This window comes from Otolemur garnettii, unplaced genomic scaffold (genome assembly GCF_000181295.1).
Source record: "Otolemur garnettii isolate 467f Iridium unplaced genomic scaffold, OtoGar3 scaffold00144, whole genome shotgun sequence".
NCBI classification, from domain to species: Eukaryota; Metazoa; Chordata; class Mammalia; order Primates; family Galagidae; genus Otolemur; species Otolemur garnettii.
In genome coordinates, this window is record NW_003852539.1 from 3593175 (window position 1) to 3609780 (window position 16606).

General features: G+C 52.3%; 1 protein-coding gene and 1 long non-coding RNA gene across 5 annotated transcripts in view; one reads left to right on the top strand and one right to left on the bottom strand.

Annotated features, from left to right (window-relative positions):
* LOC100960944 overlaps positions 1-7219 on the top strand; it is an 18741-nt gene extending 11522 nt beyond the window's left edge. For both annotated transcript variants that reach the window (XR_002775582.1, XR_002775583.1), the window contains exons 4-5: positions 4908-5050; positions 6952-7219. This is a non-coding gene — a long non-coding RNA (uncharacterized LOC100960944). The remainder of the gene's footprint in view (positions 1-4907; positions 5051-6951) is intronic.
* The window catches only part of BMP8A (bone morphogenetic protein 8a), a 35440-nt gene continuing 25982 nt past the window's right edge, over positions 7149-16606 (bottom strand). For 2 of the 3 annotated variants that reach the window (XM_012810858.2, XM_023518657.1), the window contains 4 exons: positions 15436-15630; positions 14664-14743; positions 12981-13091; positions 7149-10391 (listed from right to left, as the gene is read on the bottom strand). In XM_012810858.2, coding sequence (XP_012666312.1) covers positions 10242-10391; positions 12981-13091; positions 14664-14743; positions 15436-15630 — 536 coding nt within the window. In that variant the 3' untranslated portion in view covers positions 7149-10241. Of the gene's footprint in view, positions 10392-12980; positions 13092-14663; positions 14839-15435; positions 15631-16606 lie in introns of those variants that run through there. The other variant, XM_023518658.1, reaches the window with a different exon arrangement.

Genomic DNA, 16606 nt, shown 5'->3' on the forward strand with positions numbered 1-16606 from the left:
TTTGTTTGTTTGTGATAGGGTCTCACTCTGTGGCCCTGAGTTGAGTGCCCTGGTGTCATAGCTCACAGCAACCTCAAACTCTGGGCTCAAGCATCCTGCTGCTTCAGCCTTCCAAGTAGCTGAGACTACAGGTGCCAGCCACAACACCTGGCTAGTTTTCCTATTTTTAATAAAGACCGAGTCTCACACTTGCTCAGGCTGGTCTCAAACTCCTGAGCTCAAGCTATCCACCCTTCTTAGCCTCCCAGAGTGCTAGGATTACTGGTATGAGCCACCACACCCGGCCTAGGCTCAGATCATTATAAACAGATTTTTTTTCTCACCTACACAAATATTTGTCAAGGGTTGTTAAAAGCCCAAGAGAATTTAGAATAATTATTCAGTAGGATTTCCCTGATTGTTTCCCACTAATGCCGGGAGCACCACTACTAGTGACTACCAAAAATACACCCTGAAGTTCTTACAGCCCTAGGGGGCAGTATTGCCCCACGGAGAAGCAGTGCCCTAGGTCACCATACCCAGTCCCAGGGCTTGTAATGCCATCTCCAAGTTAAGTTTGTCCCCAGTGAAGTCTCCATGCTCATGGCTCCCTAAGTGCCAGATTCTAGACTCCTGTCCAACTGCCTTCCTGCCTGGATACCCCACAAGCATCTGAAACTTCACTTGCATGAAATAATTCTTGGCCTTTTCCCCCAAGCTCTTCCTCCCTTCCTTACTTTGGTAAATGACACCACTATCCACTTAGCTGCTTTCTCAGAAACTTAGTAGTTATCTTTGACTGTTCTCTTGCGTCCACATACGTCACATCCATCTATCCTCAAGTCATCTCCCAGCCTGCTGCTCTTTACCCCTGCCCCACTACCACCAAGTCCTACCCAGCCCAGCCTCTTCCTCAGAGGCCAGTCTTTGCCTGGTAGTCAGCAGTCTTTTTTTAAACATAAATCCAATCATGTCCACCCACCCACTGGCAACCCATCTGTGGCTGCATAGTGCATAGGACCTGGTCCTGAATCTGTCTGTGCTCCCAGGACATACTGCTATTCACCCTGTGCATCTCCACAAGCACACTGAGCTCCGTCCTGCCCCAGGGCCTTTGCAAAGACCATTTCCTTTCTTCAGCTGTTCTTGCTGCACTGCCCAGATGGTTCATCCTTACTTCCTGCAGGTACCAGACGCATATAAACCTCATCTGAAGCCCGCCCTGATGTTTCTAGGAATTTTCCTAGGCCCAGTGCAGTGGCTCACACCTGTAATCCTAGCACTCTAACCCTAATACTTTTTCTATTTTTAGCAGAGATGAGGTCTCACTTTGCTGAAGCTGGTTTTGAACTCCCGAGCTCAAGCAATCCTCCTGCTTCAGTTTCCCAGAGTACTACAATTACAGGCATGAACCACTATCCAGCCTCTTTAAGAAACAGGGTCTTTCTCAGTCACCCAGTCTGGAGTGTAATGGTATGATCATAGCTCACTGCTGCCTCCAATTCTTGCAATCAAGTGATCCTCTTGCTACAGCCTCCCAAGTAGTTGAGACTACAGGCGTATGCCACTATGCCCAGCTAATTTTGTAATCTTTTGCAAAGACTTCAGTCTCACCATGTTGCCCAGACTGGACTTGAACCCTTGGTCTCAGTGATACTTCCACCTTGCCTCCCCAAGTGCTGGGAATATAGGTGTGAGCCACCACGCCCTCCAGCCCCTTTCTTGTTCACCATTGTATTATGGAAGAGTGTCTGGCACATAGTAATATGCCATTAATATTTGAATAAGGCCCAGTGCAGTGGCTCATGCCTGTAATCCTAGCACTCTGGGAGGCTGAGGCAGGTGGATTGCCTGAGCTCACAGGTTCGAGACCAGCCTGAGCAAGAGCGAGACCCTATCTCTACTAAAAATAGAAAAACTGTGGGGGTGGCGCCTGTGGCTCAAAGGAGTAGGGCGCTGGCCCCATATACCAGAGGTGGTGAGTTCAAATCCAGCCCTGGCCAAAAACCACCAAAAAAGAAAAATTGAGGCAAGAGTATCACTTGAGTCCAGGAGTTGGAAGTTGCTGTGTGCTATGACACCACAACACTCTACCCAGGGCAACAGCTTGAGGCTTTGTCTCAAAAATATACGTTTTAATTATTTTTAACGTACTTACAGAGTTGTTCAGTCATCAGTACAATTTTAGAAAATTTTCATCACCCCCAAAGAAACCCCATATCCTTTAGCAGTGGCTGCCCATCTTGTCCTCTGTCCCTGGGCCAGCCCTAATCCCTTTCTGTCTCTGGATTTGTCTGTTGTACGTATTTAACATAAATGGAGTCATGCAATGTGTAGGCTTTTGTGAATGGCTTTTTCCACTTAGCAAGACGTTTTCAAGGTTCATCCGTGCTGTCTCGTGTATCAGTACTTCATTCCTTTCTATTGCCAAATAATGCCTACAAATTGGATGTACAGTGGTCTGTTTATCTGTTCGTAAGTTGATAAGGTCTTCCTGCTTTTTGGCTACCATGAATAATGTTGCTATGAACACTCATGTACAGATTTATGGTAACTCTGTTTTTAACATTTTGAGAAACTGCTGGGGCTATACCATTTTATATTCTCATCAGCAGTGTATGGAATTTCCAACTTCTCTGCTTATTGGTCATTTGTATATCCTCTTTGGGAACAAATCTCTATTCATATCCTTTGCCCATTTTTTTTTTTTTTAAGACAGAGTCTCGGGTGGCGCCTGTGGCTCAAGGAGTAGGGTGCCAGCCCCGTATGCCGAGGGTGGCTGGTTCAAACCCAGCTCTGGCCAAGAAACTGCAAAAAAAAAAAAAAAAAAAAAAGACAGAGTCTCAAGCTGTCATCCTGGATACAGTGCTATGGCGTCACAGTTCACAGCAACCTCTAACTCTTGGGCTTAAGCAGTTCTCTTGCCTCAGCCTCCCAAGTAGCTGGGACTATAGGTGCCTGCCACAACGCCCGGCTATCTTTTGTTGTTGTTGCAGTTACCATTGTTGTTGGCAGGCCTGGGCTGAGTTCCAACCCACCAGCTCCAGTGTATGTGGCTGGAGCCCTTGCTGCTAAGCTACAGGCACCAAGCCCCTTTACCCATTTTTAATTGAATTATCTTTTTGTTATTAAGAATTCTTTTAATAGGCTCAGCACTTGTAATACAGTGGTTAGGGTGCCAGCCATATACACCAAAGCTGGCAGGTTCAAACCCAACTCGGGCCAACTAAACAGCAATGCCAACTGCAACAAAAAAATAGCTGGGCGTTGTGGTGGACGCTGTCGTTCCAGCTACTTGGGAGGCTGAGGCAAGAGAATCACTTAAGCCCAAGAGTTTGAGGTTGCTGTGTGTTATGACACCACAGCACTCTACCAAGGGCAACAACTTCAGACTGTCTCAAAAAAAGAAAAAAGCTTTTAGTATTCCAGATACATGTCTCTTATCAGATACACAATTTAGCAATATTTTTTCTCGTTCTGTGGATTATCTTTTCATTTTTTTTTTTGATGGTGTCCTTTAAAGCATAAAAGATTTTAATTTTGATGCAGTCCGATTTCTTTTTTATCACTTACACTTTTGGCTTAGTGGTTATGAAAAGTTACTCCTATATTTTCTATGAAGAATTTTGAGGCTCAGCATAGGCCACATACACTGAGGCTGGTGGGTTTGAACCTGGCCCGGGCCTGCCAAACAATAATGACAACTACAACAAAAAAATAGCTGGATGTTGTGGTAGGCACCTGTAGTCCCAGCTACTTGGGAGGCTAAGACGAGAGAATTGCTTAAGCCCAAGAATTTGAGGTTGCTGTGAGCTGTGATGCCACTGCACTCTACCAAGGGTGGCATAGTGTCTCAAAAAAAAAAAAAAAGAATTTTGAGGTTTAGCTTTTAAGTCAGGGGTCCTCAAACTTTTTAAACAGGGGACCAGTTCACTGTCCCTCAGACCATTCGAGAGCCGGACTGCGTGCCCCGGGACGAGTTGGCTGCCAAGCAGGACAGGCAGCAGTGGCAAAAACACCAGGCAGGTTGCATGTGTCCCATGGGCCATAGTCTGAGGATGCCTATCTTAAGTCTTTGCTCCCTTTGGAGTTAATTTTTGTGTATAGTGTGGAGAAAGTGGTCTAGTATCATTCTTTTGCATGTGAATATCCAGTTGTCTTGGCACCATTGGTTTAAAAGGCTATTTTTTTTTTCTGTTTGTCTTTTATCCTTGATGAAAATTTGTTGACCATAAATTTAAGAGTTTGTATCTGTACTTTATGTATTTATTTATTTATTTGAGACAGAGTTTCAGTCTATCACCCTGGGTAGCATTGTGTCAGCCTAGCTCACAGCAACCTCAAACCTTAGGCTCAAGCAGTCTGCCTGCCTCAGTCTCCCAGAGTGCTAGGATTACAGCCACCACAAAATGACTTTTATCAGAGCAAGTCTTCTCTCTATTTCTAGTTTATTGAGTGTTTTTATCATGAAAAAATGTTAGGTTTTTGTCTAATGCTTTTTCTGTGTTTGAGATGATTATGTGAGGGGGGTTTTCTTTATTACATTAATTGGTTTTTGGAAGTCAAACCAACCTTGCATTTTTGAGAATCCACATTTTTTTTGAGTGACTCTTCTACACAAGATTATGAGCTTCAACAGGGCTGTGACTAAAGTCCCCAAAAGGGCTCAACAGGGGCCTTGTTACAAAGTAGACAGTAAGTACTTGCTGAGGGAATGAGTGCAAAAACAAACCAGTGTAAAATTATTGAAACAACCTCATTTACCCCATTTCACTATTAATTGAAAAGGCAAGGTGGCCAAATTTGTATGGTGTGTGCATCCCAGAGTCTGAATCCCCCTTCCTGAAGGGGTGTTGACATCCTATACACCGTCTTTTAAAGTCTGCTTACCAGGGCTGGGGGAGCTGATATGATCATTCTCTCCCCAGGCCAATTGTCCATGGCCAACTCTGGCTCAAACATCAATGGCTCCCAGTTCTTCCTGACATGTGACAAGACAGATTGGCTGGATGGCAAGCACGTGGTGTTTGGAGAGGTCACCGAGGGCCTAAATGTCTTATGGCAGATGGAGGTATGTGCTGGGGAATGGGCCTCTTCCTCACCTGGGTTCATGGTGCACAGCCTGGGGGAGGGCTGGAGAGGGAGCTCTGTGCTGTGAGAGACATGGGCCAGGGCTGCTTCCGCCCAGGTTCCAGGGTGGGGGTGGGTGTCCCTAAGCCACTCTTTATTCTTACCCCCCATTCCCCTGGCTTCTATTCCGCCTACAAAGGCCCAGGGCAGCAAGGACGGGAAGCCAAAGCAGAAGGTGATCATCGCTGACTGTGGGGAGTATGTGTGAGAGGCGCTTCCTGTGCTCCCCTCTGTCTGCTCTCACCCCTGTGGATCCAGAAGGGAGCTCCCAGCCTCAGCTGTTTGGAGCAGGCAGCATTTGTGGCATGAGCCCTTTCTCAGGGTCAGCTTGGAGCAGCTCCTCTGTGGGCACAGCCTGGACTTTTCCCAGGTGTGGCTGTGGGCCCAGAGCCAGCATGGGGGTCACCCTCCCACCGTGGGCAGGCTGTGCACAGACTCTGACTTTTCCTGGCATTCACTGCTAAGTCTGTCCTGGGCACACCGGCTGGCACCTGGGATATTTTTGTTACTAAAATAAAATGCTGTTTCTTGTACTGCTACCTCTGGCCAGGTGCCAGATGTTTGCAGAGGTTGCAGCTGGAACAGGCCATAGCATCTTCCCCAAGGCTACCCTTGCCCTGGAGGCCAAATCATTGAGAATACAAGTTGTTAGTCCATTGCAGGACAGCAGAAGGCAAAACCATGCAAATTCCCCTCCACCCTCCTTTCTTTCCTCCCTCGCTCCTTTATTCTTTGTCTTCTTTCCTCTTTCTCCTTGTTTTCCCTCTCCCTCTGCACACACACACATACACAAGCTTTTCTCTGGCTACCAGGCAGGCAAGTGTGTTAGCCAGGCTCCCTTCATGTTCTCTCACCAACACAACTGTCAGAACTATATTACTACTGAATCTCCAGGGCCCTTCTTTTGTGAGGCTTTGTGCTTGGTGCTGGGTAGACATGACAAGCCAGAGGTACCTCCTGGCTTCCCCCACCCCCAGGCCTGCCTGGAAATTGCAGTCTGGTGCTGTGGTTTGTAGCCTGTGCTAGGCTGGCCTCTTGCCCTATACAAATTGGGCCAGCCAGGCCACCTCTCAGCATCTTAGTGCTAAGGCCAAGCCACTCCATCACCAAAAACCTCCCCCCACGGGCCACCCCCTGTTTCCATGTAGCTCTGTCTGGATGAGTTCTGACATTGAGCATCTTCTAGGCTGGACTGGTTGACTCCACCTATGTTGTCAGGGTGGTGCCTGGCAGGGGGAAGACAGGCTTGCTACCCTGGCCCCAAGTAGCCCATGCCAGCTCCACCTCTGCTGCTGGGGGCTCACCTGGGTTCTACATTCATGTGGGGCTTCTGTCCTGTCATCAGCTGGGCCTGCTCCCTGGGCTGGACTACACTGCCTGCAGTGTACTACAAGGGACCCTTTAACATTCCCTCTTATGGGTCGTGGCCTTTAGGATGGGCAGCAGTGAGGCCAGCTACTCAAGGCTACTGTGATGCCCAGGAGGGAAGAGGGAGTGTGTGAAGGGCTGGCTCCAGGGGTGACATACAGGAAGGGGGAGCAGGCCCAAGGCCCTGAAAGGGAAGACTGGTCAAACAACCCTGTTAGGAAAGGGGGCTAGTTGTGGGGGATGTAGGAGGTCTTTGTGGCTGTGCTTTCCTGGTTGCCCTGAGAATGTGGGTCCATGGGACTAGCCAAAGAGGCCAGTGGAAGGGGAGCCATCGTGTGGCCTCCCTAAAAGTTATCCTGCTGGGTCCACTGTGACCATTGTACACTGAGGTCACCTGAGGCTTGGAGGTGAGGTGCCTCTCCCATCTCAGCCACCCATTTCCTTCAGCAGGGTCCTCCCCTCTTCTCTTGCCAGGTGCTGCACAGAGGAAGACAGAAAGTTCTGGTGAGGGATCCCGGCTGATAGCCAGCCTGTGACCTGACCTGACTACCCTCCTGCTCGCTTCTCCGGTCACGGGAGCCCCCCGCTGCCCTCTTAGGAACCAGTTGTGAGACCTGCTATGTGAAGGGGATAATTGAGGCAGAACTCAAGGGATAGAACACAACTAAAGATTATGTTTCTAAAGAACATTTAATAATGGTCAAAATATGTCATAAATTGAATAAATCAGCTAACCCAGCAATGCATACAGTGTGACCCTAACTTTATGAAATATCCATATACCGCATATAAAAACAAATGTGTGCGCCAAGAAAAAAAACAGGAAGGAATTACTAGCACAGGTGAGCTCTTGTGGTATGGAGCATGGCTGTTTGCATTCCATTTTTAGTTACCAAATTTTCACCAGCACACATTATATTTTCTAAAGTGAGAGGAAGATTTAAAAAGGGGGGGCAGTAATGCTTGCTCAAGGCTTTCCAGTAAGAAGAGAAATGTGGGATAGAAAGTTTCCCATCAGCTTGCAGAGAGGACACGGAGCTGAGGGAGTCACTGCCTCAGGGAGACGCCAGCATCCTGGATCACTGTGGGCCCAGACTCCTTCCACAAGCAGGTGAGGGTGCAGGCCACACCTCATCCCCAGAGATGACTGTGTTTAGGTATTTTAGGAAAGCACAGTTTTGAGGTAAATCCAGCAGCCCCTCCAGGGCACATTCCAGGAGGAGAGGGGCATGCAGGACAGGCCCATGTTTACAATCTGTTGAAATGGGTCTGGTCGTAGGTACTATTTATTACACGTGTCTGCATGGTGCCAAGAGCCCTGCGGCACATCTGGCCCTCGTGGCCTCACAGAGGCAGATACCCCCCTTCTCCAGAGGAAGGAACAGGCAAAGAGGATGTGTAATGTCAGCTCTGCTTGACCCTCACACCTGCCTGCTCCTGCTCACAGCCTCAGTGGAATTGTGGGGATTTATGTTACCCACTTTCTAGAGCTCACCTGGCATCAAGCCCAGCCGTGGGCTGCAGTTGTGAAGACAGCACTGAATGTGCGCTTCCTTTGTGTCCTCCCCGTCAGTGCTGGCTTCTCGCTGCCAGTGGGCCGAGCGGGCCACCCTTACTTAACACTTGTAATGTGCAGCCTTGAACATATCCTGGGCCAGGCAGCCAGACCAACAAGATGGCCTTGGCGACAGCACTAACCCTCCTCAGCTTGTGTCTGTAATAATCTCCTTTTTCAGATGTCTTTTCAATTGGATGTCATTTGGTGTTGCCTGGATGGCCAGCCATCGGGAAGGCTGTGACCATGCTCTCCTCTGGGCACCCACCAGGCAGGCAGGCTGCATCTTCAGAACATTTATTTCACAGTGGCCAGCTTGTATGCTGGGCACTAAAGAGAGACCAAAGACTGACATTTGTCAAAGTGTTCAAACATCGACTGTCACTAATGGTGAGAGGAGACAGCTGTTAAGTTAGGTTCTAAAATGGCAAATGGACACCATGTCCTGAGCCAGCAGGGCTCTCAGGCCTGGGGAGAGGGTCAGGGTGGCACAGATTGTCTGGCCAGCAGGGCCTTTGGAATGAAGAAAGCACTGTGTGTTCATGGCAGAGATGGGAAGCTGAGGTGTGACTAAGAAAGGGGACTTGTTCTGACACCAAGCCAGTGGCTGACCAGAAAGCTGGTCTCCTGAGATGGAGGCCAGTGTCATGTCCACTCTCTGCCAGCCTGTGTTTGAAATCTTAGGCTAATGGGGAGCTCACCACCTTCCAGACAGCTGGGGCCCACTCTCGTGTACAGGGGACGGTGTCTTCTGCGCTGGTCCAGGTTGGGGACACTGTCCTGCAACAGGGCCCAGCCTCCAGCCCTGTGGCCAGCCCTGCTCTCCTTCGGGCCCATCCTCAGGGTGCAGCGCGTGAACTCTAGGGAGGCATGTCCTTGGGCACCCTGGTGGCTCCACCTCGCCTGGGTGGGGCAGGCCCAGGGTCCGCTTTTAATGGCACAGTTCAGGCAGCCAGACTCTGTCTGTTCCAGCAGGTAAATTACAGGCCTAGCAAGTCAGAAATCAAATAAACACCCCAGCTCCCAACAGCTGCTCCAGGGAGAACAGTGGTTTCCCGAAACAGCAGGGGCTGAGACAAACCTCCCCACCCAGCTCAGTCTAATGACCACCTGTCACTTCCAGGGACAGGGACTTTTTCTTTGACTCACAGGCCCAAGACACAGGACAGGGCTGCTGGGCACCCAAGGTGATGCAGACTTTGGTGACTAGCCTGTTCTGAACTCCAGACATAAGCAAAGGTTGCCCAGTCACATGCTTTGGGCAGCATGGATGGCTCCTCAGTGGGCAGGAAGGAGAAACTGAGTTCATGCCAACTGAACAGCTGGTGGTGGCTGTAGCTCCATGCTGAAGTCCTGAGGCCCTGGCCAGGTTCAGTGGGAAAGGTACACAAGTTGCTGATAGATACTGGCTATGGGCAAGAGGGTAAGCTGTGGTGGCATTTCCTCTGCCAGGCTGGATGGACCACACGCTGGAGCCACTGTCCTTGCTTCTGCTGTGAGTTAACGTTATCTCACTGCTGACCCTGATGTGAGTCAGTGTAGTGAGGGCAGATGAAGGAACGTGAAGCTCCCGGGTTCATTGGCACTCACCAAGCAGAAGGGGCAGGCACAGGGCCAGAAAGACACTCGCTGTAACATGTACCCACCAGCTTCAGCCTGAGGTCATGGAGCCCATCCAGTCTGTTCTTTTATAATACACTAACTGTGCCATAAGCCAAGTTACAGGAACCCAGTGACACATGGTGCTGGGGATGTGTGCACGTCTAATTATGCCCCAGAAGTGTGCCTGTGCTACACACACCTGGGAAGGGGAAGAGCCCTTCTGCCCACTTCCAAACCCTGTGGTCAGCTGCAAGGCCCAACTTGGCCAACCTCAGACCATCCAGCCTCAGCCACAGTCTGGGCCTGCAACCGCTGGAGGTCCTAACATAGGATGTCCGTGTTGACCCCAGACAGTGCAACCAGCACACTGTCCAGCTCCAAGGCCGCTGGGTGCATTACGCCACCAAAGGATTGGGCAGGGAGACAGCTGGTCAGGAGGATGGAGGAACCTGGAAAGGACCAGAAACCTGGTGGGAAGTAGGCAGGAGAGATGATGGGCTCCCTGCCAGCCCAGCCTGGGCTGTTGCCGAGTCTGAAGGCGTCCTGCCCCTGGAGCAGCGCCTGACCCAGGTGGGAAGGGGGGGCCAGCAGGGCTGGGCGGGTGGGCTCAGTGGCACCCGCAGGCCTTGACAACCATGTTACGGTGCTTCCGAAGGATAACATTGTTGCTGCTGTCATAGTAGAGCACGGAGGTGGCGCTCAGCTTGGTGGGCGCGCAGCACGCCTTGGGGACCAAGTCCGGCTTCATCAGGTGCACCTGGACAGGGAGGGGCACAGGCGGGGGCATAAGCCCTGCAGCCTCCAAGGCCCCCCAGCTCGACCTGCTCCCTGCCCTGCACCACATCTAGCACATCTGAGAGCCACCCAAGGGTAAGAGCAACCCTTCGGTGCTCAGGGAGCAGGAACATGGGACCACCTGTGCCCAGGGAAGGACATGTGACAGGGGTGTTGGGCACGTCTACAGGCAGCTAATGAGGGCCCAGGCTCAGACTTCCTCCTGAGGACAGCAGGAGGACCGACAGCCTCTCGCCAGGAGCAATGTGGTCAGGTTTGTGTCTACCAGATCCATGGCTGCTATGGGGAATGGCCCCAGGAGAGCCCGCAGGGACCCGCTTTCTTCTCTGGGCCCTCAGGTCACCAACTCTGCCCCTCCCCTTCCTCTCCTGGGATCCCTGGGGCTCCTCTCCCTGCCCAGGCCTTGACCACCCTCCCCAGGTCTCACCTTCCCCCTCAGAGGACTCTCAGCTCCTAAAGAGCCCACACACTTCTCTAACCTCCCAACATCAGCTCGGATCCCTGCTCTGAACACCACTGGCGCGTCTAACTGCCCACTGACTTCTCCACTTGGGGCCAACAGCCTCAAGCAGAACTGCTATTGTCCTGCACCCCAACAGCAACTCTGCCCCTGTGCCAAATCCTCCATCCTTGTCCTTGATCTCCTCACCCAGCAGGTGCTCTGGAGGCCCCTTGATCCCTCTCCCTGCTCCCTGGAGCAGCCCCACCTGGTCTGAGCCGCCATCACCCCCCATCAAGTGACCAAAGCAGCCCTCACTGGTCCCCCGCCTCTCCCACCACTGACCCCTACAGCCCACCCTCTCACAGCAGCCAGGCCCTGCTGACACCCCTCCCCCCCTTATTCCAAGTCAGCTTCTTAGGGGACTTGGAATAAGACCCATCCTCCTTTCCAACGATGTCCCAGGCCCAAGGGGAGTGACCCTGCCCATCCCCAGCATCATGGCCCTCCATCCCCCTTAGCTTGCCGCACCCAATCCTGCCTCCTGCTGGCCCTGAACCCCCCAAGCTCGTTCCTGCCTCACAGCCTCACACTTGCTTCTTCTGCCTGGGAAACTCCTCTGACGTGGTTCCTCCATGTGCAGAGAGGCCCAGCCTGGCACTCACCACCAGAGGGGCCATCTTCTCTTGGTCACAGGACACGTGGTTGCAGTGGTTGGTGGGTGACTCAGCTATTCACCCACAGCCTCCCCCACAGACGTGCCCATCATCTTTCTGCCTGGCAGGTAGGGAGCACCCACTTTTGTTGAGCCACTGAGGGGCTGGGCTGAGACAGTGGCAGGAGTGTGGGGCAGAGGGGACGGGGTGCTGGGAGGCACGATCACCTCCCCAAGAACCTCCCTCACCTGGGCCTGAGAGCAACAGAGCAAAGGGCAGGCTGGGCAGGGCCACCTCGCTCGTCCTATCACCCCCTGATTGTCCAGGTGTCCAGCAAATGCCAGGTGCCCCTGACAGAGGAAGCGTCGTCACAGCCCCAAAGCCACTTTTGTCATTTGCTTTATTCTCACCAGAGGCATCGCCTTTAAACAACCTCTTACTAGAAAAACCTGAGGCTGAGGGATTCTAGCAACTAGGGTTCCAGGTAAAAAGTTCTGGAAGGGAGTCGACCCCAGAATTGACACTCGGCAACAAGCAGCAGCGACCATGTTCCCACCAGAAACTCCTCATCCTTTACAGTCGCCCCGACACTGACACATCAAAAGCCACATGGTCTGGAGAGGACTCAAACCTGCCTGGAGCTTTCTCAGATGCTTTGGACTCCCAGGCTGGGCGGGCACAATGACCAGCACATTGTGATCTCGCTGCTTCCCTTTACCTTCTGTGTTGTCTCCCGGAAACGGCAGACTGAGAGGATGACAGCGTGGACACGCCGTCCATCACTAACCTGTGACTCCTGACTCAGCCCTCCTGCACACCTGGCTTTCAACACAGCTGCCCACTACACATGTAGCCACCTCCCTGAACCCTTGCAAAAACCTCACCCTGGGTTTGTTGGGGAGACAGATTTGAGACCTTTCTTGTGTCTCCCAGGTGACATCGTCTGCAATAAATGATCAGTCTTCCTTGGCAATCTGTTGCCTTGGTAACTGGCTTTCTGTGCAGAGAACAACGGGCCCTGGGCCAGAACCCCCCTTGTAGGTTCCATAACAAGACATACACTGCACACAGGCACACGTGTGCAACAAGATCACGCAGGTCCCCGTGCTAACATGCCTCTTTCCTGTGTGTGTGCTGTGCCTCTGACCCTCAGGAGCGGTATTTGTCAGTATGGGCGTCCACGCACAGGGACGTAAGTGACCCTCATGAACACGTGCAGTGTGTGGGATTTGCATGTTTACTTGAGCACTCGGTGTAAGAGTGGGGTGTGCCTGTGTTCAGGGGTGAGTCCACACGTCCTCTGCAGAGTTGTGGCATTTAACTACATTACCGACTCCACGCAGAGAAGGGTCCCTGAGACCCAGAGCAGGTGCCTTCACTGCCCTCCTGGCTGGACCATCCCCTCTCCTCAGGGTCCCCCCACCTGGGGCCTGGGCATGGCCGGTGAGGTACTGACCAGGGACTGCAGGATGGCGTGGTTGGTGGCGTTCATGCAGGAGTCCAGTGGGAAGGAGCACTCCCCCTCACAGTAATAGGCTGAGTAGCCTTGAGGGGCGATGACCCAGTCCTGGGGGGTGTGGGAGAAGGTGAGTCCCATCACATGTCCCTCCTCAGCCCCTCAGTCCTGTCAGAGGACTTGTCACAGGACGACCCAGGACTGCCCCTCACCCTCTCTGACCCTTGGGGCCTATCTACCCACCCTCAGCCCCGGCAGGGCAGCACACCCCAGGGGCCAGAGTCCACCCAGGGACCCTCAGCAGGCAGGGCTGAGCACGAGCTCTGTCCCCTCACGCCCACACACACGCTGCATCCTCCCAGCCCGTCCTCCCTCCCGGGCCCCCAGGGCTGCAGTAGCAGCATTGCAGGGAGCCCCTGCCGCCCCATCTCAGGTCCCTATAGCAGCGCTGACAGATTAGCTGTCTTTGTTTTCATGGTTTTTACAAAAACAAAACAACAAAACCCTTCTTCACTATGAGTAATGTATGTTCACTTTAGAAAACACAAAAGAGGGCGGCTCCTGTGGCTCAAAAGGGTAGGGCGCTGGTCCCATACGCCGGAGGTGGCGGGTTCTAAACCCAGCCCTGGCGAAAAAAAAAATGGCAAAAATAAATAAATAGAGCTTATCTTAAGAAAGAAAGAAAGAAAGAAAGAAAGAAAGAGAGAGAGAGAGAGAAAGGAAGAAAGAAAGAAAGAAAAACAAAAATTGAAAATTGGGGCTCAGTGGCTCACACCTATAATCCCAGACTTTGAGAGGCCAAGGCTGAGACCAGGCATTCATGACCAGCCTGAGCAACATGGCAAGGCCCGATATCTACAGAAAATGAAAGTAAATAAAGATTAGAAGGGCACAGTGGGGCCTGACCAGCTATTGGGAGGAATGAGGATCCCTTGAGCCTAGGAGTTTCAGGTTGCTGTGGTGTCACCGATGGTACTCCAGCCCAAGCAAAAGAGCGACATCTTGTCTTTAAAAAACCAAAAGAACTCTAGGTTAGAGCAGGGAAGGGCTCGGTGTGGTGACTCATGTTGTGACCCCAGAATTTGGGGAGGGAGGCTGAGATCAGAAATTCAAGACCGGGCTGGCAAAATAGTAAGACCCCGTCTCCGTAAACAATAAAAATTAGCCAGGCATGATGGTGTGCACCTTTAGGCCCAGCTACTTGGGAGCTGAAGTGGGATGATTGATTGAACCCAGGAGTTCCAGGCTGCAGTCGAGTATGATCACGTCACTGCACTCCAGTCTGGTGACTGAGAAGACGGTGTCTTAAAAAAAGAAAGGCCAGGCACGGTGGCTCACACCTGTAATCGTAGCATTCTGGGAGGCTGAGGCAGGTGGATTGCCTGAGCTCAAAGTTTCCAGACCAGCCTAAGCCAAAGCAAGACCCCATATCTAAAAAATAGCCAGGGTTGTGGCAGGCGCCTATAGTCCCAGCTACTCGGGAGGCTGAGGCAAGAGAATCACTTGAGTCAGGAGTTTGAGGTTGCTGTGAGCTATGACACCATGGCACTCTACCAAGGGCAATGAAGTGAGACTCAAAAAAAGGGAAAATGGAAGTCACTCATAATTCTACGTCCTGCCTGCAGACCCACGTATGATCTACAGGTGGGGATTTTCATATAAGGAAGAAGCATGAGAAATTACCAGCCAGCCGAGGTCCTGGAAGCTGACGTAGAGCTCGTGCCGACGGCAAACCTGCCGGCCGCTGGCGCCGTGGATGTCATCTGCAGGGACAGGTGGCAGCAGGATTTTTCTGAGTCTCTGCTCTGTGCAGCTATCCTGGGGTACTAGGGTGGGGGCACCCTGCTGGGCATGTTTGCTGAGTCAACAAATGACAGGAAACCACTTGGTCTCATAAAGCCTACCCCTGGAGTTCTGCCTGTCCCATGACCCAGCTCAAGAGCCCTGCAGGCTCCCATGGCCTCCCCTGCCTTTCAGCCTTGGGCCTCCTGAGGCTCTGATAACAGCCCAGCAGGACCCTCAGCCACCCTGTGCTGCCTTCTCCTTTACTCTGGGGACTCCTGCTGCCTCCTGCCACCCCCATTCCACACATTCAGATGGCTCACCTTGAGGCCAAAGGGCTGACTCCCTGTGAAGGAGCACACGTGGCGGGTCAGGCCTATCTCTGATCCTGAGGGGCATAACTGGGGTGGGGGGAGACTTTCACTCAAATAGCTGAGGATCCTGCAGGGTGCCCAGGAAGGGACTGGGACAGCCAGGAGGACAGGGATGGGGACTTCCAGGGGTCAAGGATAGCCAGGGCAGAGGCTCCGAGGCCTGGAAAGAGTGGAGTGGCCAGTCAGCACAGTGCATCAGAGCAAAGACAGCGTCAGGGACGGTTTCTGGACAGTGACCAGTGTTTAGCCCCGCGGGTTCTGTGCCGCCTCTCTCAGCCCAAAGCTGCCTCGGGCCTCACCGAAGATCCCCGGGAGTCTGTTGGGGTGTGGCAGCTCGTTGGTTCTTTTCGGCTGCCTCCTCTTTAGTGGCCTCACTGCCCGAGGGGCACGCACGGGACTCGCACTGGCCCTGAAGAAAGTGACCAGGAAAGGCTGTCTGGAGCGTGGTGCCCGTTGCCCCAGCAGACCAGCCAGGTCAGGATCCACGCTGTGCCCTGAGACAGAGGAGAGAGGGGGTCACTCATAGGCAGGGGCTCTGCACACAGAGGGACCTCTCCCTCCTGCAATCCAGGGGCAGGGAGACTGAGGCCCGAGGGGACCCGCTGAGCCTCAGCTTCCTCATCTGAAGCCCTTGTCTCAGTCCAGCCCTAGCCCCCTGGTGGCAGATGGAGAGGAGGTGGTGGGTGAGGGGCCTCAGTGAGCCACAGGCTTTGTTATTAGTGATAATCGTAATACAGATGTTTGCAACCCATTTTACAAGTTGCAGAGAATTTCCACACTGGTCACTTCATTCTGTCTTTACAGTAATGTCACAGAAGACACTTCAGGGGCCTTCTGTGGTGACCCAGAACCCCTGTAAGTGACTCCCAGAATAGGGCTCCCACCTCACTCCGAGGACTCTGAGGCATGTCCCATTTCTTGCCTGCACTGTCTGGAGTCTGAGTGTGTAATCTCTGAGTGGGACAGCTCTGGGCAGCACGTGCCAGGTCAGCAAGTACTCGTTCTGCTGGATACAACTCGAGTCAAGGCCTTGACTGGCTCCCTGATGCCACAAAGGAGACACCAGGTTTTCCAAGGCAGAGACCCTATACCCCAGTCCCAGAGCCCAGGACTTGACACATATCAGGCTAATTCCAGAGCCCAAGTTCCTATTCACGCGGCTAGACTTACGATCAAGAAAAAGAAAAGAGGGGATCCGTGCCTGTAGCACAGTGTAACTGGTGTCAGCCACATACACCTAGGCTGGCAGGTTTGAACCCAGCTGGAGACTGCTAAACAATAATGACAACTGCTACAACAACAACAAAAAAAGATAGTCAGGTGTTGTGGTGGGCGCCTGTAGTCCCAGCTACTTGGGAGGCTGAGGCAAGAGAATCTCATAAGCTCAAGATTTAGAGGTTGCTGGGAGCTGTGATGCCATGGCACTCTACCGTGGGCAACACAGTGAGACTCTGTTTCAAAAAAAAAAAA